The sequence below is a fragment of the Lolium perenne genome, chromosome 3 (assembly GCF_019359855.2).
Source record: "Lolium perenne isolate Kyuss_39 chromosome 3, Kyuss_2.0, whole genome shotgun sequence".
NCBI lineage: Eukaryota > Viridiplantae > Streptophyta > Magnoliopsida > Poales > Poaceae > Lolium > Lolium perenne.
This window is the reverse complement of record NC_067246.2, coordinates 92,422,785-92,448,904: the sequence shown is the minus strand read 5'-3', so window position 1 is coordinate 92,448,904 and position 26,120 is coordinate 92,422,785. Positions and strand designations below refer to the sequence as shown.

At 44.5% G+C, this 26,120-nt stretch overlaps 3 protein-coding genes across 3 annotated transcripts; 1 reads left to right on the top strand and 2 right to left on the bottom strand.

Moving 5' to 3' along the window:
- Positions 1-6,249: 6,249 nt before the first annotated feature.
- LOC127339491 (uncharacterized) lies at positions 6,250-7,719 on the bottom strand. The gene is made up of 3 exons (XM_071827269.1): positions 7,543-7,719; positions 7,118-7,410; positions 6,250-6,409 (listed from the first exon to the last, which is right to left on the bottom strand). The coding sequence occupies exons 1-3, from the start codon at positions 7,717-7,719 to the stop codon at positions 6,250-6,252; spliced, it is 630 nt and encodes a 209-aa protein (XP_071683370.1).
- Positions 7,720-14,093: 6,374 nt separating this feature from the next.
- On the top strand, positions 14,094-16,760 carry LOC139837942 (uncharacterized). Its single transcript, XM_071827268.1, has one exon. The coding sequence runs from the start codon at positions 14,094-14,096 to the stop codon at positions 16,758-16,760; it is 2,667 nt and encodes an 888-aa protein (XP_071683369.1).
- A 4,719-nt stretch (positions 16,761-21,479) lies between these two features.
- LOC127339492 (ervatamin-B-like) lies at positions 21,480-22,431 on the bottom strand. Its single transcript, XM_051365338.2, has 2 exons — positions 22,352-22,431; positions 21,480-22,248 (listed from the first exon to the last, which is right to left on the bottom strand). Exon 2 carries the CDS (start codon positions 22,205-22,207, stop codon positions 21,647-21,649), a length of 561 nt encoding a protein of 186 aa, XP_051221298.2. The 5' UTR covers positions 22,208-22,248; positions 22,352-22,431; the 3' UTR covers positions 21,480-21,646.
- Positions 22,432-26,120: the final 3,689 nt, after the last annotated feature.

Sequence of the window (26,120 nt, the reverse complement as noted above, 5' to 3'; positions counted from 1 at the left end):
AATAGGCAACGATAGTTGGCACCCACCGTGGGGCCAGCGGCGTCTGGAGGCCAGAATCGGCAGGGTTCTACCTTCGGAGGCATCAGTGACACAATCCCCGTGCAGCGCTTAGAAGATGTCCTCAATAGTGGTGGCTTGTTCCACCATGGTGTCGTACTGAGTAATAGCGAGATCGAAGGCCGCTTAGAATATGGCTGTGATGAGAGAATATTCAACACGCTCGAGGGCGTCCGTCCCTTCCCGCCGAGGAAGACTTGAGTCACAAACTTGTCTCCTGCAAATGTTAGTCATAAAATTACTTAAGACTAGTCATAGTGGGGAGTAACATATAGTAGTGTCATGCATATGACACTACTCTATGTTACTACCTTCATAATGCATAGTAACTTAGATGTGGTATCATGCATGAGTGTATTAATTAGCTTGTAGACTCATTCTATCTTGAAAAGTGTGATGTTACGGTAACATAGCTAGTTACCACAACCATCTTTTTTCTTCATTTAATATCATGCCATGTCATCAATTTGCCTAGTTGGCAATGCATGTAGCTCTATGTTACTACCTTAGTTACTCCCACTATGAGGTTGCTCATAGTGGAGAGTAACTTAGACTAGTAACACATGCCATGTTACTAGTCTAGGTTACTACCTTCATAGTGGGTAGTAACTTATATGTGGTGTCATGCATTGTGTCATTTATTATGTTGTAGACTCATTTTGCCTTGGGTGTGTGATGTTATGGTAACATAGCTAGTTACCACCTCACTCTCTTTCTTCATTTATTCGCATGACATGTCACCAAAATACATTGAGATGTGTGATGTTACTAGCTATGTTACTCCCACTATGAGCAGTCTGAGTAGTCTAAGTATATTTCATGTTTTTTTTCTTTGCACACCTATATGTTATATATCTCTCTATGAATGTACTAATAACTTACATTTCTTTGTTGTGTGTGTGTGTTTGCATAGATGGCGTACTATGTCATGTACCATGGCAGGGTTCCCGGAGTCTAGAGGATTGGGAAGATTGTAGGAGACAGGTCCACCATTTCAGCGGCAACAGTTACAAGGGGTACACCACTTTGGAGGAGGCGAAAACTCGATACGCCAACTTTTGAGCGCGACAGAGGAGGGAGATGTGGAGGACCCCATTTGTCGTGATGATGCTTGCCGTCACCGCCTCTCTAGTCTACTATGTCATTGTTGTTTAGCTAGGTCAGAACTTATATCCATTTGTGTAATATGTGCTACTTCGAGTTGTAAAGTTTGAACCATATGGTCGACTAGCTACTATCTACACTTATGTTATTGATTCGTGCATGCATTTTATGAACATTTGGGTACTTTCTAATTATGTTTATCTTGCTAATGATGTGTATCTTGTTGTAATTCTGATATTTTCATATATATTCTGTGGAGAGTGGATTTGGTGACCGCGTGTATACGTGAGCACGCATCCATTACCGTTGGATTTGCTTTAAGATGCTGGCCACACAAACGTAGCCAAACGGCGTCAGATCTATTTTTTCTGGTTGTTGACCACTTTTCTGACCACGCGGGGCAAAACAAACTACTCCAAGCCAAAAACACCCATCAACTGCAGTGTCCTTTTCCAATTACTCTGAGTTGACACAAGTTCAAGATCATGTCACGCTGAAGATCCAAAGGAGTGGCCCAACATCGAAGCAAACATTCAGTCAAATAATATGACGCTCTGCCGCGGCGAAGCCTCCAGCACCGGCCACGCGAACACGTCTCCTTGCTTAGGACGCTCTGCCGCCACCGCTCCCAGCAGCCGCTCCTCGTACTGCTCCACCGCCGCACACAACACCGGCTCCTCGGACCGCTCCGCGCCGCCGAGTAGAGCAGCGAAGCGCTGGACCATTCCGCCATTGCCATTCCCAATAGGCTGCGACCTTCTCCCCATGCCTTGACCACCGTCGGCGTCGGCGCCGCCCCGCGCCCTGCCCATGCCTATCACCACGCGCGGCGCCACGAGCCTCCTCGACCGCATCCGTGCTTGTCCGCGCCCAGGCCGGCTCCTCCGCTCGAATTCGACGAGCTCGCCGGCCGCCGCCTCTGCATCTCCGTCCGCGCCCCCTGCCGGCCATTTGCACCTCGCCGCGCGCCTATCACCACGCTCTCCCTAACCGCGACCGGACATCGAAGGTGAATAGCGCCCAGCAGCCCCAAATCCGCCATTGGGGCTACTGACCACGGGAGGGAGGGAGGCCACCCTTGCAGCGATTCCCCGCGGGCGGAATCGACCACCTGCTCGCCTGTGCTGGCTCTGCCTCGCCCTTGGCCGCACGCTAGGAAGCCCGGCCTGCTCGGGGGTGGTGGTCCAGGAAGCAGGGGAGGCGGGAAGCGTGCGCCGTGTCACCGCCGAGCTGGGACGCATCTCCTTGCCGACCAGATCGACACCAGAGGATACAAAATATTCACCGGCCATCGACTTTTTTTCCGATACATCTAGTGAATCCCACGAAACTGTTATACATCAGAAAAAAGTAAAGGATTCGGTAGCAGCTCCACTTCATGGCTACAGCTCGTACCTTTTTTGAAGGAGATCAGCTGTTGTGTTATCACTTCACGGACGAGCCACGCCGTTAGACACGTGTTGATCATTGCATGTGTGCTCACGTATACATCCGGTCACCAGGCTTCTTTTGATATTCTGTGTATATATTGTGTATTTTAGTGTATATATTGTGTAATTCGAGATTTTTATTTTCGCTCCTGTTAATATTACCCCTGGCGAATTTTTACCTTTACCCCTGGTGAGAAAGTAAGCGTCAGCGATAACTCTCGTTACCCCCGGCGAATAGGCTATGCTCCGGCGGTAACATCTACCACTGGCAAATTTCATAAGGTGCCGATGATAATAGCTAGTTACCACTGGCGAATTAGAAGGCGCAGGCGATAAGAGCTTACCACTGGCGAGGTGGTCGCTGGCGAATGCGAAGGCGCCAGTGGTAGGCCTTTCTAGTCCGCCGGCGGTAAGCGAATTCCTAGTAGTGCTGCCACCCAAACCCTAGCTACCGCTTGGTGAAGCCCTTCCGGATTTCTCCACCACCACCACCACCACCGTAACATCTTGTTGGTGGACTCCATCACATCAATCTCCTCATACCCTGCTCAGTCAAGGAGGAGACGTCCTCAAGCTGTAAGTGTGCACATCTCGGAGTTTCCACTCGTTGCGGTGCTGATCGGATTGGATCGACATCAACCGCGTTGTGAAGTGCTTCTGCTTTTGGTCTTTGAGGGTATGACAATCTCACCTCTCTCTCTCTCTCTCTCTCTCTCTCTCTCTCTCGTTGCTAGCATCTTGTAGAACGGATCTTGGCTCTTGTAGATTGGATCTCGTTTTGCTCACACTTTGCAGGACTTTTTTGTTTTCTATGTTGCGTATCCCATCAGTACTACTCTCCTCTCATGGAGAAGAGAGACGTGGAGGCGTTTGTGAAGAAGGAGAAGCCACCAGAGGAGATTCCGTGAGCGGTTACCCTCCGGTCTTTCTTTGATTGGATACTGGTGTCTCTCTATTTCTTTGTATTTCATCTTCGCCTCTGTGTGTCATGAAACAAAATTACCATGGTGTATATATAGGTTGTTTTAGGTCAAAACACATATGTGAGTGAAATATTGAGGCGAATCGGATGACAAAGAGAGGATACCCCCATGGAGTGGTTGGCCCCAGGGTCACGCAATGGGACCTATCTCCCGCGACTTGTTGGTCTCCTAGTGATCCTCTTTGGCTTGTTGGATCCGTCTCAGAAATTACAAGTACGCTTTTTGACTTGTCCTTTTTCGAGTCTCGTAGCTCCTGAAAAGTCAAAAACACTAAAAAGTGGTTTTTTTGCCTCTAAGTGTTAAATACCAAATAAATGGGACTTCATGGAAAACCCCCTAAATCAATGTTAAACATGTTGGCAACATCATATAACATGGAATTATCAATGAATGTCATATAAATATCACCAAAGTTCATGGATACATTTTACATATATCACCAAGGCTTCTCACTTCCTGTCATTGGCGCGCGCGCACACACACACACACACACACACACACACACACACACACACACACACACACACACACACACACACACATATATATATATATATATATATATATATATATATATATATATATATATATATATATATATATATATATATATATATATATATAAATTGGAAGCTCAATTGGGGCACCATGGTGCCCGGGCACCAAACGTGTATTTCGTACATACCTGGAGTGTACGTGTCTAAATTACACATAACTAAGGTTTACATACCTAGCATATACACATACAAGTTACACATACCTAACATTTGAATACTTAACATACACACATGCAAGTTACACATACCTAACATATATATACACGTATTAGTGTACGTACACCTCATGTATGCAATACCTTAGGTATGTATCACTTGAGTATGCATATCTTAGGTATGTATACCTTAGGTATGTGTAACTTAGGTATATATACCCTCAGGTATGTGTACTACAAAGCAAAAATATGCGTATCTACGTATGGTGCCCGGGCACCATGGAGCACCAGTTAATTTACCTATATAAATTATCGTATATACTTCCATACGGTAGTATATTAGATATGGGTGTAACTACACCCAGGGATGAAATTATTCATCATATATATATTAATGCTTCATTAACAATCTTTTATCCCATGGTATGGAAGCCTTGGTCATTGGCCAAATTCAAAAAAAATGATGGCTCGTTATCTAGGACCGGGTTGCTGATCTTGAGCGCCTCGGTTGGCCAAACTGTGGGGCTTGCCTTATTTTATCTTTGGTTCCTGAGCCCACAACAGACTTTCTTCCAATGCTGTTTATATCTATTTAGAATGTGGTTGCGAATTGGCTGGCAAGCCTCAATAATTAGCCGTGCAGGTTGCATGGTTTGATAACATCAAATATTGGTGGACCTACAACATTTTTTCCATAGTAACTCGGAAAATGTCATGTCGTCCATCGTAATTGTTGATTCGTAGGTCTCTGGAATGAGGGTAGTGCTAGGTTTTTGTTTTGCAATCATCATTCTACATTGCTAGCGGTCTTATGTCCATCATTAGGAATGCAGCTTCCTTTTGGGATTTGGCCGGCACTTGTTTTTGGGTCTTGTAATATCGGGATAGTAGGCTCTTAGTTTTTACCAATTGGCTTGTTTGTTGTTAAACTTCAAAACTATATTTCTTAATCAATGATAATGTAAAGCTTTTCTCTATTTCAAAAAAAGAGAACAAGCTAGCCATAAATTATGTTACCGCATGTCCATTGTCTTTCATTAGGACCATTTCTTGTAGATCTTCTACAATGGTGTCAAAGTTTGTGCTATTTCCATCTCCCTTTCAATGGTCAATGAAGTTTTCATTGTTCAATAGATGAGCAATTGATCCTAGTTCCTTCCACCTTAGAGGGGTTCCAGTCATCAGCAACTCTTGGTTTCATGAGAGGGCTCGGAATAATACACTAAGTTACATTATGGAGATGGTTGGCTAGGATAGAAAAATAAGGATTAGGGCAAGGTTTTCTGTAGTATTCTCGCAATCCTATTGTACTCTCGGGCTGAAACATTAAATCTCTATGATTATTGAATATCAACCATTGGCATTTATATATTCATATCTAGGTATATATATTGTCGTGGCATTGAAATGGCAGATAATATAAAAAAAGTGTTGAGCTGGGACAAAAAGAGCAATGCATATAAGTGTGTAAGATCCAAAATACGAAGTGAGCTTTTCAATTCATTTTACAAACAAATCTTATTAAAATATAGCCAACAAATACCAAACTTCTCAGCTAATGTTCTTGTGTTGTTCTGTCATGAAGTGATGCTATCTTCTAATGAATCAATAATGTATGAAATATTAGGACCAAATAATCAGTGGATGGTACTAAGACAAAATGTACGCTACTCTAGTGTTCTTTTTTCTTCATAATTGTACGTAGTATGTTAATACAATGATAGTATATCGAGCGACGAAATAAAGACATGAAACAAACACTGTATTAAGACACTTAGATAGAAGGTGAAATACATCGTTTCTTATAGAAAAAGATTAGATTATTGACGCGCCAACAACAAACTTTTTCCCTAATGTCTTGAGCATATAATGCTTCTTTGGTAGAATGACCTGTTTATGCATGTGACACATGCCTTATTGTGATAACATTCTAAACATGTCCCCAACTTCCGATGCTGAAACGCTACCTCCCGGCCCTCCCGGACAATGCTCTCTTCTCTAGCCCCTTGAAGTACTTTTGTGCATGGCTGGAGACTTGGATTGCAGTCTTTGTGGTGACGAAGTACCTGGATATGTTTTTCCAATCACCGCGGCCATAGACACGCAGCCCACAAAGAAACAACCTGAAACAACAAAGTTCAAGATAATTTGTTAAGTTAATTGTTGATTTAAAGATGAAGAGACGATCTTTTTAACAAATCAACTTACAACGATTGAAAAATGAAACACTTTTAATAGATAGATGGATCAGTATGCATGTCATAAACTATATAATTGACAGGTTTGGTTGGATACCATTTCAACTCCATATGCTTACTTTGTTCATTCTACAGTAATAGATGCATAGTATATATCTATACCCAAAAAACTGTAAGTGAAAAGCATTTGATAACATTGATAACCCCAAAAAACTGCACTTTGCACATAAACATATAACTTAGTTCTTTTTATGGTAAACTGATAGTTGATACGGTTATTTATCTTATCAATTAGAATCAGTACCATGCTGAATTCATCATGGTGTTACTTTGCTGCAACATTATACATTCCTACTATTATTAAGGTCAAACAAAAAATATAAAAGGTCAGAAGAAAGAAAATAAATAAATGAATTCATCCATCAATTTCAAACTTTGAGATATTAGTGTTAAGCCGAAATGGAAATTGGACAATTTCCATATAAACTGTGCAATACCATCACAAACTAAAGCCACAAATCTCATATAATAGATCCACACAATATTCTTAATTAGTATATATGTTCATGCAAAATAAGTAATTAAACAAGAATTACTACTACATGACAAAGAAGAATATAGTAGTTGAAGAACCTGTGTTCCTCCGTGATCCAAAATCTCCCTGGATGTGGGTCTGCAACTGGTTGATCATTGACAATATTGTTCTCTAACACCTCCATCATGTTATTCTCTACCATCGGTAGTTCCTCCTCCATCTGCAGTTCCTCCTCCATCGGAAATTCCTCCTCCATCTCCATGATCATCATATCCTCCATTGGAGAACCAAACATGGTACTTGCCTCCTCTTGTAAGCCAAAGTTGTACCCATTCACAAGGTCACCCATGGTGAAAACCCCATGTGTACCGCTAGAACTACTCTCCCCCAGCTCCCCAAAGTTACCGTTCACAAGGTCGTGAACGGTGCAAATGTTATTTGTGGTGCCACCAATAATAGGGATCTCCTCCCTCCACTGCATCAAATGCATTTCCATAGCAAGATCGACGTAAAGATCTGTTACCTGTTGCATGGTTTTTGAAGGGAACAATACGTGGAGAGCATCCACAATGTCGTTGTGCTTCTTGTTATTGTCATCATTAACTTCATAGATGATTTTGTTGCTTTTGAGCGTAGCAATGAGTGACCTTGCCTCCTCTACCTCAGAGGATGTCCACTCCTGGTTTAGTGTTGGATCCATGGGAGACTAACGTTGGATACTAGAGAACTGTGAGTATACGAGGCTATGAACTATGAAGATGGGTTAGAGATTGGGGATGGAGAGAGTGGGGAGTAGGGTAGTGTACTTATAGCCTCCAATGTGGCACACCTACTTTCTCTAATTAAGTCGATACATTAATAGTTTGTCGGTCCAAGATCTAACTATAAATAAACTAGTATTTATGACCCTCTAAAGAATAAGCCAAAGCTTTCTTAACCTTGGTATTTTGTCATTTCATTGAGATTTTTTTTGTTGGTTTAGTGATCCAAATAATTGCCGCATGCCTCCAAATATGCACATGAAGACTGCTAGGCACAACATTGCTGGCATGTTGATCAATTTCAACCTTGCTAGAGAGAACACACCTGTCGTACGTATGAATGCATGACACGACTCCTCATTTTAGAGTGCAAGACTGAAACCATGGTCGCCACCGCCCTCGCACGTATATAGCACACAGAATTGCGTCTGGTTTTGTTTGCAGGTGACAATGCATCAATGGAGTTTCGTTGTGTACGTATGTACAAATAATGAATATCTTTCAATGAATAAATATGCTACATATATGATGCGCCACCAGTGAAGGTAAGCATATCTTTTCTCACTAGATTGGCGACCAGGAAACCCATGCGTAGCACTATCACGAAATTTCATCATACGTATATATTTAGATTTGTGCCGGTCAACGGTAATTCATGCTAAATCAATTATATATGCCCCATTCAAATGTATGTTAATGACCCACATATTACAACGCAAAAGCATATCTTTGCTTGCTAACATTACACGTCAACATTAATGATTTTTTATCTCTATTTCTAGTTCCAAATAATTTATCAGGATTATCTATAAGATATGGCGCACAAAACCTTTCACATAACAGTTGACAAACAAATGGTCGCTTTGAGTGCAACATCTAGCTATCATATGGGACTATGTACGTGCGTATTCATGGACTCATAAGCCAACATGTTGTGTTTTTGTTACATATTTCAGGAAAGACGATTGCTTTTAATATTTCTTTTTCTATGTCGATGATGACCAGCTTCACAAAATATTTTTCCCTCGAGGACACGGTAAACAATATAAAACTAAGCATTAGCTTCCAGTCAATTATTTAGATAGATTTTTAAATAATAAAATTATATGAAAGTTTAAAATTAAGATTATTGATGTAATTTTTTTATTATGAAAATAAACAACTCACCAGCCGCCCCCTCCTCGAACCCCAACCCAAGCAAGTGTATTACTCGATCCATCATATAGCGCAACGTTGTTAACATATGTCGTGAGTTCATTTCATACGTAACACTTAGATGCCCATAGGCATAACACCTCTCACACATGTGTCCTAGGTTTGTTCTCATGTGGACAGGTCTTACTAGCCAACCATCTCCCGAAATCTTTCTAAATGCGTATCATATCTTTCTCTAGGTGCAGCACATTAATTAGTTTGTACATTTAGTTTTAGGAGGAAGATATCACATATCTTTAGTGACACCACATACACCAAAAGCTGAGAGATTGCCGATAGGCATGAGTTATTGTTTTTCTACCGTGATAGCTTGGTGTCATTAAAAAGTATATCCCACCATATACAAGGTAGAATCACAAATTAATATACACTATCAATATAATACAGTATACAGATCAAGAAGATACCATACAGTTCATTAGTTGTGATCAGTTGCTAAATAGGAAAGAAAAATGTTTTCAAAGATAAGGAACGTGAGGGGTAGGCACGGCCTCTCCTTCTCGGTCTCGTCCTCCAATGGTAGGTTTACCTTCACCTGCTCCCCCTTGGTGTTATTTTCATTGAATTCCTTGAGCGAATGGAGCTGAGTTAAATCATAGTAAGATGAGGTGCGAGGATACAAATCTTAGTACCACTGGGACATATTGTGCCCTAGTATCTGTCTATTTTGGAACCAAAGCGGCTCAGTTGAATCCGGCATGATTTAATTCGGACTTCCTTCAACTATTATGTTGATCTGGAAAATGAAGCGAATAAATGGAGGATAATTGCATGCAAACGGTGTCTAATTGGGCATTGTTATGATCACTGGCGGACCTAAGAATGAATAACAATGCCCAATTGGGCATTGTTATGATCACTGGCGGACCTAAGAATGAATAACAATGCCCAATTAGATGGGGACAAGGCATCTCGCAATAAGGCAATTTTTTTGGACAAATATAGGCATCACATGGATCTTGTTGGAGCCGGGGACAAGGTGGCTCGCCGCTGTGTTGTTGGCGGCGGAGGCTAACAATACACTTAGGGTAGGGTAGGTTCGGGTGCGATGGTGAGCTTCTTCTTAGTCTCTGATGACCCGGCGAGGTCGGGGTTGAGGGCATGGGTATGTGCAGGAGGGCTCGCCTTAGATGAAGAAGGTTTAGAGGAGAGGCGGGGGTGATGGGCCGACGGAGGTTGTGGCTCGAGCAGGATAAGGAGGCAAGGCATGCGGGTCTACCGGTGCGATGATGAAGAGGGGGAACTAAAGTGGTGTTGGCGGTTTTATTCACGCCGTGACGTGAGAGGTCGAGGGGTCAACCCATGTCGATTCCCATTGATGCGAGAGGCGCTTTGGCAATGTTCGCGCTAGCAGGAGGGTAGGAAACAAAAACTTTAATTGTGCCAACCTCTCCTGTGTTTTCCGCGAGGATTACAAAATTAGATCGTGGTGCCCAAGTTCTATATATACTCGTTCCGTTTTTTAAATAGGTGCACTTCCACATTTTATCCTAACTTCTAAGTCCAATACTTGAACTTTGATCAACTTTATTAAAAAGAGTAGTAACATATATGACATCAAATCGTTATACTATAAATTACATGTCATGGCGGAGCTAAATTTTCTAACATTGATTTATATTATTATAGAAGAGAAAAATATCAAAGGCTGAGCTTCCGGTAGTGCCCCCTTCGCGTGGACCATGGCTGGTAGGCTGCTACGCTGCTTGATATTCCTTATATGGCTGGTGGGATGCTTCCTCACTAAGAGTTCTCAAAGAAAAATTACAAATCAACAAAGCAAGTGATGGTTACCCAACGAAACTGTTCAACAGCGACTCGCGCCTCAGAAAGAAGAATAGCAACTCACCCCTAAGGCGCTCGGGACTGAAGCCTGGGCACAAGGATTCTTTGCATCAGAAGTCCGCTCCTCAACATCGACTTTTGCCTAAGACGACCGGGGCTGAACCCCGGGCATGTGACAGGGACGCTACGTCCGCCCGTGGTAATGACGGACCATGTTGTTGAGTGTTGCATCACATGAGAATTTTCTTGTGTAGTATCCAGTGATCAGCTTCTAATTTTCAATGGTGTAGGTGCAGCTGCACGGTCCCCGTTGAGCGACTCGGAATGACCCTGTGGTGATGGAGATCCCACTAGAAGATATCAGGAGGCCACTAATGCGAACTCGTGCCAATGATCCTGCCAAGGTGCAGGAGCTCATGGACAACATCCATGTCATCGGTCTCCAAGTACCCATGGGCACATTTCCCTTTAAAATTCCTTTTACCACAAGTGTTATTTAGATGTCTGTCAAAATATATGTGTTTTTAGCTGATGTCTCATGATATTGTAGGATAAATTCTGTCAAATTAGATTTTTCTTATGTGAAATTGAGTAGTTATGAATAAAGTTATAGCACAACTAATGAGCGCTAAATCCACATCTACTGTCTCCAGTGATGTCCCCGTGGGCACATTTCCCTTTGAAATTCCCTTTTCCACGAGTGTTGTTTAGCTGCCTTTCAAAATATAGGTGTTTTTAGCTGATGTATAAGGATGTTATAAGAGAAATTCTATCAAATTAGATTTTTCTTATGTGGAATTGACTAGTTATGAATAAAGTTGTAGCACAACTAGTGAGCGATAAATCCACATCTACTAAATCCAGTGATCTCCAAAGGGTGTAATGGTTGATTGATTGTGATTTACATGATTTGAGTACTTGTTCTACAGAGGGGCATCTCAACTTGTCCAATCTATGTATCTAAAATTCCAAAGCAAAGCCCACTGAGACCGCGTACCAAGACAACCGAACGCGGCCTCATGCACGGCGGGGAGAACTACTCCATCCATGACCATGACCTAGAGGTCTGTCTCCCGTTGGTTAATCATTGAAAGGATATCTGCCTAGTGAAAAAGATGTTGTATAAGCCTTGTAACTTTTTCTTGATTTTCAAGAGTATATGTATGGATCATGATTATAATGAAGAAGTATCCATGCCGCTTTTATAGTTCTTGTAATTTATTCCATGTAGATTTGAGGGTTCTTGGATAGAGGTCGTTTTTGCGTGATGCGACTTTTGGTGGAAAAGGTGAATATTTCCATTGAGCCCCTAGTGTGTTATATACTCGTGGCTATAACACTACACTTTTCAAAACTTGTGACAATCATCTAGAGAGTTTCATGCAGATATCGTAGAGAAAAAAACAGAACATACTGGACTGAATGGTCATCCTGGATTAGAATGTGATTGGGCCGCACCTAACCGGTTAGGAGCCGCCTCATGGGACGGTCCCACTACTAGTGCAGATTCAAGAGAAATCTAGACATACAATTTTCATGGGGCCAATAATCATATTTATATAAATGTTAGGGACTAGGTCTGACTAGAGCTATGTCTAAGACACCGTTATGTTCACCGCCTGGAGGGAGTACCAGAAAAAAAAGAAAAGTTATTAAGTCGCCGCAAAGTGCACTACATATTCAGTATTTCATTTACAAACAATATATCATAAATCTATTTTTTGGGTTCTAGTCCATGAACCCTGGTATTTTGGGAAAATGAAAAACACAATGTGAGGCTTCAAAAAAGATCTACTTTAGGGATGGTTATCTACAAAATACGGTGTATCCTGGGCTACACAAAACAACGAATTTGTAGCTCTAAAAGAAAAAGGGCCCATTTTAATCCCAGTTTTGTCTTTTGTGTAGATCAAGGATGATAGGGCTGGACTATTTCACGCTCAAAGCGAAGCGAGTTGCGCGTTCACGTCTACGCATCTGCGATGGGCCGGCCCAATTCGGCTTTAGCGCGTCGCCCCGCACCCGTTGGAGTTCGGCGGACTAATCGTTCGTTCGCTTTTCGATCTATTTTTTGTTTGTAACGCGCGGGACAACCATCATGTAAAAAAAATAAGTACGGGACTGAGATTCAAATTTAGAAAAGTTCAAACAATGTAAATGTTCAGATTCAAAAACTATTTAAATAAAAAAGTTAAAAATTCAAAAATGTTCAAATCTAAAAAAAAATTCAAAATATGAAAAAGTTCAGATTCAACAAATGTTCAAATCCAAAAAAGTGTTCAAAATTCTAAAAAAATTCAAATCTGAAAAATGTTCGACAATTTAAAATGTTCAGATTTTAAAAATTTAAAAATACCAAAATGTTTAATGCTGGAAAATGTTCAAAATTTGAAAATATTCAAAATTTAGAAAGTTCAAATTGGAAAATATTTAAATCCAGAAAATAATAAAAAATATAAAATGTTCAACATTTGAAAAAAGTTTATATTCAAAAATTATTCAAATCTAAAAAATATTCAGATTTTTAAAATGTTGAAAATTTAAAAATGTTCAGATTTTCAAATATTTGAAAATTATTCAAAATTTAAAATGTCCAGATTGAAAGGAAAAAGTAAAAAGGAGAAAACAGAAAATAGAAAAATAGAAAAATAAAAGAAAAAGAGAAAGAGAAGCCGTCAGAACAGTAAAAGTCAACGTGAACCGGAAAACCAAAAACCAGACCGAAGCGAACGAGAACATTCTGGAATCTTCCCAAAACAGGTGAAAAATGGAACACCTGGATGTGAGTGGGTGTCACGTCCTGTGACTATTACTGATATGTGTGTATTGATCGTTGGTAGCAGGCCGAATGACAGTTGGGCCGAGTACCTTGTAATGTCATGAAAGTCCAGCTAGTGCTGGCAGTGCGTGGGGGCTATATGTCCAGAACCGAGACAACTGTGTGGTGATGGATGAATTAAGAGCTGAACTATCGTCTACGTCTCTAACCCCCTGCTTCTGTCCTTCCTCGAACCCTAGATTTCCCTCCCAAATCCCCTTCTCCTGTATCCAATTGGTCGGGTTCGTGACAAAATATGGTATCAGAGCTATTTCCATCCTAGCGGGCTTCGTAAAATTCCCATCTCGCAACCCGAAATCCTCGGATTTCTACACCAAGGGTGCCAAATTTCTTCGGAATTTTGGCGCAAAGTTCTCTCACGAGACACCCTCGTGTAGTTGGTTGTGATTAGGGGGAAACCCTTGCGTTAAGCTGGCGCCACGGAGGAATCAGACGCAAGTCCAGGAGCACATCACGACGCAAGTGGCTCAAGCCATGGCGGGGGTCACTGAGCAGAATCAGAGCCTCACGGATCTGATGAAGCAGCTACTGGATGGCTTCAATACTCTCAAGGCGGGTCAGATCGAGACCCAGGAGGCGGTCCGAGGAATCCAGGCGCGGACGGAGGCGATGGAGGCGAGGGTGGTGGATGCAGCGCGCCAGGCTGCGGCGACGCCACCGCCAGGAGCCGCTCCATCGACAAATCACGCTGCAGCAACCACTGCTGCTGCGGCCATACCCCCAGGTGCTGCAACAACAATGGATCCCTCTTCTTCGCTCGGGATGCTTCACGAGATGGGATATGGGGCACATGACCGCCGCGCTGCAAATCTATTCCGGGGGGACGCTCCGGGTATCATTGGGAACCCGTTGCCAACCCCGGGCACAGGTGTGAATTCGAACTACGCCTTTACTCGTTCTCATGTTGGTGATTATCGTGAAGAGAGTGTGCGTGCTCCAGCCCCGAAAATCGAGTTTCCAAAATTCGATGGAGAGAATCCTAAGTTGTGGCAGCAACAATGTGAGACATACTTTGAGGTGTTCCGCATACAGCCTAGCTTGCGCACTCGCTATGCTGCTTTAGGATTCCAGGGCAATGCGGCGCTGTGGTTTCAGAGTGTCGAAACCACAGGGCGTGTAGAGGACTGGAGTGTGATGTGTAGATTAGTGCATGATTATTTTGGTAAAAACATGCAAGCAAGTTATAGACATCAGATGCGTGTGCTTAGACAATCTGGAAATGTGTCTGAGTATTGGGATAAATTTGCTAGGCTTAGACACCAGTTACTGTTACACAATCCACATTTAGATGAGGGACATTTTGTTGATGAGTTTGTTGCTGGTTTACGTGAAGATATTAGATCAGCCATTTGGCTCCATAGGCCACAATATCTAGAAACTGCTCGTTTGCTTGCTCTGTTACAGGAAGAAGAAGCTGTACCTTGCAAGAAGAGATTCTATTCAAAAACTGATTACAAGGATAGTGGCAAGACTAAGTGGTCATCTCGCAGTGATGATTCTTCTCGAACTGAAACCAAGCGTATTGAAACTGTCAAGGTGGATGATAAGGTTGAAGCACTCAGAGCCTACCGTCGCAGAAAGAATCTGTGTTTTACTTGTGGTGAAAAATACAGCCGCTCTCACAAGTGTCCACCAACTGTGCCTCTCCACATAATTGAAGAGCTGTTGGAAGTGTTGCAGATCCAGGATGGTTCTGATAGTACCAGCAACAAATCAGTTGAAACTGAGGAGGACAATTTTATGATGTTGGGCAACTTTGCAGTGGGAAATGCTAATCGCAAACGGGCTTTCAGAGTACAAGGGACGATTGGCAAACATCAGATCTTAATTCTTGTGGACTCAGGAAGTGTATCCTCCTTTATCAATTCTGAGTTGGTGGGTCAATTGCAATGTACTCGAAAGCAGATGCCGCCATCTACTTATGTGGTGGCAAATGGAGCAAAGATGGCATGCGACCATTTTGTGCCTCAGTTAGAATGGTGTGCCCAGGGCCACACGTTTCAACAAGACATGAAAGTCCTTCCTCTGGGATGCTATGATATGATCTTAGGACACGATTGGTTGGATGATCACAGTCCTATGTGGGTGCATTGGAGGCGAAAAGTGTTGCGTTTTACTCACAGAGGCAGAAGGATTTCATTATATGGGGTGCAGGACAACATAAAAAATTGCAAGCCGGTGCAGTTACCAAAGCTTCAGGGCTTACACCGTCGAGGAGCAATCTCACATATGGTACAAGTGTGTTTAAAACCTGATGGTATGACATACCAACTGGATGTGGTTGAAGATGATAACAAGGAAACACTAGAACCTGCTATTCAACAATTGATCGCCGAGTTTGCGCCAATATTCAGTAAACCAACTGACCTAACTCCATCTAGATCAGCTGATCATAAGATCCCCCTAGTGCATGGAGCTCAACCTGTCAAGGCCAGGCCGTACAGATATTCCCCTCAACAGAAAACTGAGATAGAAAATCAAGTTAAGGAGATGCTTGCCAGCGGCATCATTCAACGCAGCGTCAGTTCGTTTGCATCCCCAGTCTTACTAGTGAAGAAAAAGGACGGCACATGGAGATTTTGTGTTGACTACAGACAATTGAACTTGTTGACAATCAAACACAAACATCCAGTGCCTGTTGTGGAAGAGCTGCTTGATGAATTAGCTGGGGCACAGTGGTTCACAAAACTAGATCTACGCTCAGGTTATCATCAAATACGTGTAGCTACGGGAGAACAACACAAGACTGCGTTTCAAACACATCACGGTTTGTATGAGTTCATGGTGATGCCATTTGGCCTCACCAATGCACCAGCATCGTTTCAAGGTCTAATGAATCAAGTTTTTGCCGAGCTGCTGCGCAAATGTGTGCTTGTTTTTGTTGATGATATCCTAGTCTATAGTCCCACCTTGGATACTCATGTTAATCACTTGAGAGCGGTCTTTACCTTGTTACAGCAGAATCAACTATATGTCAAGTCCAGCAAATGTTCCTTTGCCAAACAAGAATTGGAATATCTGGGGCATGTGATTGGAAAAAATGGAGTAGCCACAGACCAGAGCAAGGTGACTGCTGTGACAAAATGGCCGACACCAACATCTGTGAAAGCATTGAGGGGATTCTTGGGTCTTACTGGCTAATACAGACGGTTCATCCAGCATTATGGCATTCTAGCTCGACCATTAACTTTGTTGCTCAAGAAAGGAGTGGTGTTCTTGTGGGGACCTGAACAAAAGCAAGCATTTCAATTACTCAAACAAGCAATGGCACAAGCTCCTGTGTTGGCGATTCCTGACTTTTCCCAAACATTTGTGTTAGAAACTGACGCTTGCAACACAGGGATTGGAGCTGTACTGATGCAGCAAGGGCATCCTGTAGCTTACTTAAGCCAAGCTTTATGTCCTCGCAGTCAAACATTGTCCACATATGAGAAGGAGTGCATGGCTATAATTCTGGCAGTCAACAAATGGAGAGCTTATCTTCAACATAAAGAGTTTGTGATTATGACAGATCACCAGAGTTTGCTACACTTGACTGATCAGAGACTGCTCACAGGAATTCAACACAAAGCATTTGTTAAGTTGTTGGGATTACAATTCAGTATCAAATACAAGAAAGGTATTACAAATGCAGCGGCTGATTCCTTATCTAGGCAACACGATGATGGCCTGGTGGCGGCTATATCTCAAGTTACTCCTGTCTGGATGGAGAACCTACAAGCGGGGTACTCCGAGGACATAGAAGCTCAGAAACTCATCACTGAATTGAGTGCGAGTGACTCTCATTCAAATGCTGAAGGGTTTTCTCTCAGTGCTGGATTGCTCAAGTACAACGGCCGGGTCTGGGTTGGAAATAATGCATTAGCCCAGAATCATATTTTGCAGGCATTACATTGCAGTGGTGTGGGAGGCCACTCAGGCATGCGTGCCACGTATGAGAGAGTGAAGAATTTGTTTGCTTGGACGAAGCTCAAACAGTCGGTGCACAGATTTGTGGCAGAGTGCACAGTATGCCAACAAGCCAAACCAGAACATGTCAAGAGCCCGGGGCTGTTGCAACCATTGCCAGTTCCAACTGAACCCTGGGAAATGATTAGTCTGGATTTCGTGGAAGGCTTGCCGAAATCTCACAACTGTGATGTGATCCTAGTCATTATTGACCGCTTCACCAAATATGGGCACTTCCTACCGATGTCTCATCCCTTTACAGCTCTGCAAGTGGCGCAACTCTTCATCAACAGCGTCTATCGCCTGCATGGCCTGCCAAAAATTATAGTGTCAGATCGTGATAAGATATTCACAAGCACTCTGTGGAAGGAATTGTTTCGTTTGTCTGATACTTCCCTTCATATGAGCTCTTCGTACCACCCTCAGAGCGATGGACAAACGGAGAGGCTAAATCTCCGTTTGACTGGCTTCCTCTTGCTGAGTATTGGTACAATACTGCTTATCATTCTTCCTTAGAACGCACCCCTTTCCAAGTGCTTTATGGACATCAACCGAGACATCTGGGCATCACAGACACATCTGGATGTCAGGCTCCAGATTTGGAAGTGTGGTTGTCAGATAGAGCTTTAGCTCATGAAGTTCTTCGTCAACAACTGTTGCGAGCACAACAACGCATGAAAGCACAAGTAGACAAGAACCGTTCTGAGCGCCAGTTCGATGTTGGTGATCTTGTGTACCTGAAGCTGCAACCATTCATTCAACAATCTGTTGCCTCCCGCTCTAACCAAAAGCTATCACTTCGCTACTTTGGCCCATACAAGGTAATGGCTCGTGTTGGTCTTGTCGCTTACAGGTTGGAACTTCCAGCATCGAGCAAAATTCACCCGGTGGTCCATGTGTCGCTGCTGAAGAAACATGTACCTGCTACGATGGTGGTCGAAGAAGATAAGGAGCTGGACACTTCCATGGAAGCGATGCAGGTGTCTTCCTCCACGCTTAGGATCGCACTGGCATGAGGACATGCCTCGTCCGAACAAGAGGGGATTGTCACGTCCTGTGACTATTACTGATATGTGTGTATTGATCGTTGGTAGCAGGCCGAATGCCAGTTGGGCCGAGTGCCTTGTAATGTCATGAAAGTCCAGCTAGTGCTGGCAGTGCGTGGGGGCTATATGTCCAGAACCGAGACAACTGTGTGGCGATGGATGAATTAAGAGCTGAACTATCGTCTACGTCTCTAACCCCCTGCTTCTGTCCTTCCTCGAACCCTAGATTTCCCTCCCAAATCCCCTTCTCCTGTATCCAATTGGTCGGGTTCGTGACAGTGGGCCGGCCCATTTAGAAACGCGAACAAGAGACGAGGTACGCGTAAGCTCGCTAGCGTTCGCGTTGAGCGTGAAATAGTTTAACACACTAACACATTTCGGCCAACTTGTGTTCATACATACCTTTTTTTTAGAATGTTCGTACATACTACTTGATATGCAGATAAACTCGTATGTTTTGCGCCGGTCTTGGGCCACCCCTATCACGGACGTGAGACCATTCTCCTTGTAATCTCATGGCATCTTGTGTCCGGTCTACTTTAGCTACCTACTATACTTTTATGTATAATCTAAGAGCATCTCCACTCGTCCCCCGACGAGGCCCCTGAGCGACGTTTTTTCCATCCGGACGGCGAAATTCGGCCCAGTCGCGCCCCCGGTTCCTCGTTTTCGTCCGGATTTGGCCCTTCATCCATCCGGCGAGCCCACGCCATCCCCGCCCCCCCGGGGCGCGCTCGGGGACTCCGGACGAGTGAAAAGCGGGGAAGGGCCCGATCTTTCGGTGACTCGACGCACGAACCCCACCGCCACGTCGCTCAAAATCTTCCCCACCCCTTGTATCTCTCTCGCCGACGGCACCACCCCGCCGGCTTGTTGCCCAGATTCCGCCGCCTTTCGACGATGGCCTATCTGGCTGCTCTTCCGCCGGCCTGTTCTCCAACTTTGGCCGGCTCCTCGTCGCTCGCGGCTCGGGTTGCCTCGACCACGCCCGTCAGGTGTTCGTCCATTTGCCTCGCCGGGCATGGACTCGGACGAAGAGGAGGAGCAGATGTTCGTCGAGCTTATGCAAGAAGAGATGGCAGCAGCCGCCCAAGACGACGAGCACATGATGATCCTCGGTTGCTTGGCAAGCATGTACGCCGGACTGGTAACTGGTCGACGTGGTGGGTCGACACCAGGTCGCCGGAAGTGCAAGCCGAGACAGCGAATGGAGGGCTACTGCATGTTGTACGCCGACTACTTCGCCGACAATCCATTGCACGGTGAGAGTGTTTTCCGGCGTTGTTTCAGGATGAGCAGAAAGCTATTTCTGCAAATTGTGTATGCCATCCGAGACTTTGATCCCTACTTCAGATGCAAGGCGGATTGCACTGGTTTGGTTGGATTTTCGTCACTGCAGAAGTGCACAGTGGCTATGAGGATGCTGGCGTATGGAGCTCCCGGTGATACTGCAGATGACTATCTTCGGATGGCGGAGTCCACCGCCCTTGATTGTTTCTACCGGTTCTGCAGGGCCGTCATAGCAGTGTTCGGGGACTACTACTTGAGATCACCCACTGTCGAAGACACTCAGAGGATCCTTGCAACCAATGAAGCTAGGGGTTTTCCAGGGATGCTTGGAAGCATTGACTGCATGCATTGGCTATGGAAGAACTGTCCGTTTGCGTGGCAGGGAATTTACAAGGGTCACAAAAAAGGCTGCACTGTGATACTTGAAGCAGTGGCTACCCATGATCTCTGGATTTGTCACTCTTTCTTTAGTATGCCTGGATCCAACAATGACATCAACGTCCTAAACTGCTCCCCGGTCTTTTCCAAGCTTGTTGAGGGTCATGCTTCCCCGGTGGACTATGTGATCAATGGTCGACACTATAACAAAGGATACTACCTTGCAGACGGTATCTATCCAAAGTGGGCAACATTTGTGAAGACTATCTCCAACCCTAGCACCCCCAAACTTTTCGAGTTTGTCAAGAAACAAGAAACTTGCCGAAAAGACGTCGAGCGTGCATTTGGTGTCCTCCAGCAGAGATTTGCTGTCGTCCGGTTCCCCGCTATGACTTGGTCAAAAGATCAGATGTGGGAGGTGATGAACTGTTGTGTGTGCCTACACAATATGATTATTGAAAATGAGCGAAAGCATCCGGTTCCTCTGGCTGAGCAAGAAGCACCATATGAGAGAGAGGGTCCTCTTGCACAGCCTAATCACCAGGTGCCTCCATCATGGGCCGCCTTCTTTGCTATGCGCCAGGAGATTCGAGACTCTACAATGCATCAGCTGCTGCAAGATGATCTGGTGGAGCACATATGGAGGCTCCGAGGCAACGCCAACTCCGACGCCAACTAGTCTGTCTTAATTTGTTTGAAAAATTGTGAAATTGTGTGCTTTATTTATTTCAGCACTTGTTAAACATTGTACTGATTATCGCCGAATTTGTTTCAGCAATTTTCGTACTTTTGGTCGCCAAACTTGTTAAATTTTATGTTAAATTTGTTTGAAATATGTCAAATGGTCGAGGTTGGGGGTTTCCTGCCGGGGGGACGGCTGGAACTTCGGCGCTCCCCACGCCAAATCTTCCTCCAATCCGGACGAAAATTTCGCCGGATTTGGGCGTGGGGAGCGCCAACGAGTGGGGATGGTCTAAGTTAGAAGTGCTTGACTGTAAAATCAAACCTATCGCGTAATCGTAAGTCCAACAAAACACGGAGGCTGCGCTTATCCTCCTTTCAGAAAAAAGAAACACGGAGGCATACACTGAGTATAGGCATAGGATTCTGCTGAACTCTGTCATCAAACTTAATAATGTCACATGATCTGCTCCATGGAATGATCTTATGATCCCATCACCAAAATGCTAGTATCACGTTTGAAAAATAACTACTCTCAAGCCCTTATTAATATTTATTGATTGATCAAAAGGTAAATATAATGTACTAGTAGAAGTACAAATTTATTTTGCATTATCGCAGCTAAATGGAAACAATTCCTCACATCTCCATAGATATCATACTTGTGATCGATGGCAGCCGTGGTTAAGCTGTTGGGTAGAAGGGTGAGGTGGCGAGGCCACATGTGCCCGTTGACCAGGGCACGTCCTTGGCGAGGTAGACGTATCCCTGGTCACCCCAGTCGTTGCTCCACGAGTTCTTGGCAATCCAGTACTTGTTCCCCTCGCCGGGCCCCTCGCAGTAGCCGACGATGGTGACGGCGTGATTCACTTGCGTCGCATCCGCGGAACAGGGGCCGCGGTAGATACCGCCGGAGTAGAACTGGAACTCAAATCCGCTGGCGTCGATGTACACGGTCACGGGCTGCCTTGCTACGGCGAGGGCCAGCTGGCATTCGTCATTGATCGGCACGGCCTTGAAGCCCTTGACGGATGCTTGGTGGTCGAACAGGAGCTTGTCCATGTCGCACTTTCCATTGACTCCGCTGTACGGGTACTTCTCCTCCGACGTGATCCCGCCGCGTGCGGCCACGAGAGACAGGGCGGTGTCCGAGCGGCCGCCGCTGCAGCCACCGCTCCCGGTGTCGCAGTCCACGAGCACCTGCTCCGACAGTGACACCAGCTCCCCGGTCCTGATCTTGTTCATGCCTTCGATCGCGGCCACGGCCGCGAATGCCCAGCATGACGCTGCCATTTCAGTTGAGAAACATGCACACGAAAAGAGTAGTTCAGCAAACATGACAGCATATATATGGCGGTGCAAAAAGGAATTAGCTATAGCTGGACTTACAGCAAGTGCCTTGGAACTTGATGCCGGTGACAGCGCCGCTGGAGCGCCAGTCCACGCAGCACGGCTTCCAGGAGTCAAGGGGGAGGTTATGCATGGGCTGCATATGTAACACAGTAAGTTCATGTATTGGTTATTGAATATCATATTTGATCAAATTGGTTCATCGATGGAAATGACTCGTTAAGTTGACAAAGTGAGACTTGGTCAAGTCACTATTAGTATCTGCATGCATTCAAATAATTACAACACGTGAGTTTTACAGATTGTTTTTAAGACAAATTAAAGGCATAGACCTGACTTATATATATATAAAATAATAACAATAATAATATAGACAAAAGGCATACACCTGATTTTTTTTAAACCGGTGTTATTGTTAGAACTTTTAAAAGAGACTTGCCTCAGATTGGCTTGTTATCGTAACAAGCTTCCACAAGTACTGCATACCAAGTACACGACAGATGAATTTAGAACAACAACTCCCACCCGGGTCATCCGCACGGGCGACTTCGGGGGCTCCACGATCTCCTCCTCGAGCGCCCTCTGACCCCACCCTCGCCCGACCATTGCCGCCGCTGGTGCCGCAGTGGTGGCGGCGCTAGCCTGACAAATTCGGGTGGGAGCGAAGGCGCATCCCGGCGGCCCATCCCTTCGCGCTGAGCGACGACAGTTTGGTGGCGCAAGGAGTAGCGCTTATCTGAGCGCGCGCTAGCGCTGATGCAGCGAGGCGAGGCGGCGGGCCATCCATGACGACGATGTGGAACGGCTAGGCGCGATAGCGTGCGAGAGCTGGCGAGGCCCACACGGGCCCATTCTGGGCTGGCACGTGGTGCAGCTCCTTGGCATGCTCTGCGTCTGGCGACCACGAGCTTCTCCTCTTCAGCATCCTGATGGCTCGCCTCCTCCTCGGCATGCCGGCTGGTGGCGTGGTGGCTTCTAGCGCGACTTTGAATAAAGGTGGTTGTCCTATGGTTACAACTCACGCCAGGATGATAATCTGCCGGATGCGAGTTCCCAAATCTGGCTGGAGTGTCGTGTTCCGGAAGGCTCCACCGGTGAACTCTATTGGGCGATTTATGTTTGAAGATTGCTGGATCAGGTGTGATTCTATTGGGCGCGCCTGTGTTTTTCTATGACCGTTTGGTTTTATAGAAAGCGTTGAGAAGCTCTGCTGGTTGTTACTATTGTGGATCATGCTTTGTCGTTCCATGTTGAAGTCAGCCGGTGGGAAATGTCATTGAGGTCGAGATCTAGGACTAGCTATGGTGGTTTCAGTTTTTGTCATGCCAATGAATTGTCTTGATGTTTTGTGACATGGAGCAGCGACATCGTGAGTTGGGCGTCAGAACATGAGAAGTTCACAATCTTAACTCTCAGTGTGAAAATCCAAGCTAGTCGAGCGTTTGTTTGTTCCTGACAATGACCTTGTTAAATGCATTATTTTGTTAGCGAAGACTTCTCCAGGATGAAAATTTAAGGTTTTTGATCGGATCACAAACGACGCATGTCCACATGCCCCTACTCAAGTTTTTGTTCATTTGTAATAGCAAGCTTAAAACTGCCATTTGCCCACACTTAGCATAAGATGTTTTCTTCATTAGCACATTTTGCACCCCTCTTGATGTTTATCATGGGTCCGTCTCTGATTGGCTTGTTATCCTAACAAGTTTATAGATTGACCATATATGTACTCTCTCTCACAGTTTATTAGACGTGCGTGTACCCCTAGGTCATAAATTTGATCAAGTTAGTATTAGTTATATGTTATAAAAATTACATCATTAGAAATTTTAGATGTTCTATTTTCTAATGATATAATTTTTGTATTATATAATTTAAATTATGTAGGTCAAATTGGTGATCTAGGGATACGTGAAAGACTAGTAAACTGAGACGGAGGAAGTAATACAGTACTCCTTCTAAATAGTCTGCATTCTAGCGTTCAAATTTATTCTCAAATAATTTACATTCTAGCCTTTAGTCAACAACAACATTCAAAATAAAGTGGTTTTGTTTTTTTCTTTATTGGACGCTGTTGTTTTTTAATGTAGTTTGAATTTGTTGTTCACAATAGTATTAATAAATATAGCACTAGTCTGTCTAAATTTTTAAAAAAACGTATACTAAATATGAATAGAAGGAGTAAGTTCATAAACTAGTTATTGAATATCTTATTTGATCAAATTGTTTCATCGATGGAAATGACTCATTAAGTTGACAAAGTGAGACTTGGCCTAGTTATTATTAGTATTTTTTAAAATGGTAGCATAGCCCCAGCCTCTGCATCGAAATAATACACACAATTTATCTTTATTAGATTATTCACAAAGCATTATAAGGAAAATACAAAGATTAGCTCGAAGCCACATCTCTAGCGACAACTCGCTATACCTACAATAGTGATGAAGGGGGTGACCATGAACAGGGCTAGTACCCAGACAATACACCAACACACATAATCTAAAACCGAAAGCATTCCCAAGCCGTCCATTGGCAGGTGAGAAGCACAACCAGTCAAGCAGACCCTCAGCACACGACATTGCACACGCCGCAGAAATCACTACCGTCGTCTTCCTCGAACCCATCTCTAAGAGGGATCACCGCATTGACCTTGCCAGGCCTGCCATCGATGCCGCCATGGCGCCATATGAGACCACCATCCTGCGCACGTCCATCACACTGCGTCCGTCTCCGAGACACCACTGCATCATGCCGCCAAGACTCGACGACGCCGAAGCAGCAAAAGCACACCACTCCACCTCAGCCCCTCTCACATCCATTGTCTGCTTCAAAAACGATGCCCCCAACATGTAGAACAGTGTTGCATGCCACTATCGTCCGATCCGGAAGACCCGGGTATAGGGTTTCCTCTGGAGTAGCCAGCTGGAAAAACACAGAATGCAGAGACAATGCCTTAAACAAGGTAACGACGAACATGCACCGCCATCGTACGCCATGAGCGAAGTCGGGGCTGGCTTTCACTGGCAGCTATGGCTCGCCATCGGGAACTAGACGACGGATCGCGAGATCCGCTAAAGCTAGCCACGAAACTAGCTGATCTCCACCGGCGAAAGAGAAGAGCACCACCGCCTAAAGTAGATGGTCCAGGCACCCTCGTGAAGCGAAAGGAAACACAAATGAGGACCGCACGCCTCTACCCGCAGGAGCCTATACATTCCTTCTGCTCAAGCCCAAGGGGCTGAAAGTTCAGAGATGGTAAACCTAGAGGGGGGTGAATAGGTTTCTACAAATGTTAATTCTTTCTTTGAAATATTAGGCTTTGCGGAATATAACGATGAGCCTAATGCAAACTAGGTGGAGCAACCTATATGATGATACGAGTAACTCAAGCACGAAGGCTCTCACATGCAATTATATCACAAGTAAGGAGTTCGGTTAGAGATAACCGATAGCACGCGAAGACAGGGGTTTATTCCCGTGTTCCCTTCCTTTGCAAGAAGGTACGTCACATTTGGAGGGGTGGAGGTCCCACGAAGGATTCTCCAATGCCACGAAGGCTCACCCTATTCTCCGGAGCTTATCCCATGAAAGAATATCTCACTCACTTGTGGTAGACTTTGAGGTAGTCTCCAAACCTTCACAATCTTGTCAGGAGCAAATCCACAGCCCGGATGCTTCCGGACCACTCTTGCCCACCTAGTGTTTCCAAGGAGCCCTAGAGAGCAAGTTTCTTGATGAATACAAGAGGAACAAGATTTGGCTTGGTAGAACAGTAGATCGGGTCCTCCTCCATCGTTTCCCTAGAGGG

What these genes read in the sequence shown, in the direction of transcription:
- LOC127339491 (XM_071827269.1), bottom strand. Translation starts at nt 7,719, where the DNA reads ATGGATCCAACACTAAACCAGGAGTGGACATCCTCTGAGGTAGAGGAG. An exon ending in CTTCAAAAACCATGCAACAG is followed by an intron (nt 7,411 to 7,542) that starts GTAACAGATCTT and finishes AACTTTGGGGAG; the next exon opens with CTGGGGGAGAGTAGTTCTAG. An exon ending in TGGATCACGGAGGAACACAG is followed by an intron (nt 6,410 to 7,117) that starts GTTCTTCAACTA and finishes TTGTTGTTTCAG; the next exon opens with GTTGTTTCTTTGTGGGCTGC.
- LOC139837942 (XM_071827268.1), top strand. Translation starts at nt 14,094, where the DNA reads ATGGCGGGGGTCACTGAGCAGAATCAGAGCCTCACGGATCTGATGAAG.
- LOC127339492 (XM_051365338.2), bottom strand. Translation starts at nt 22,207, where the DNA reads ATGAACAAGATCAGGACCGGGGAGCTGGTGTCACTGTCGGAGCAGGTG.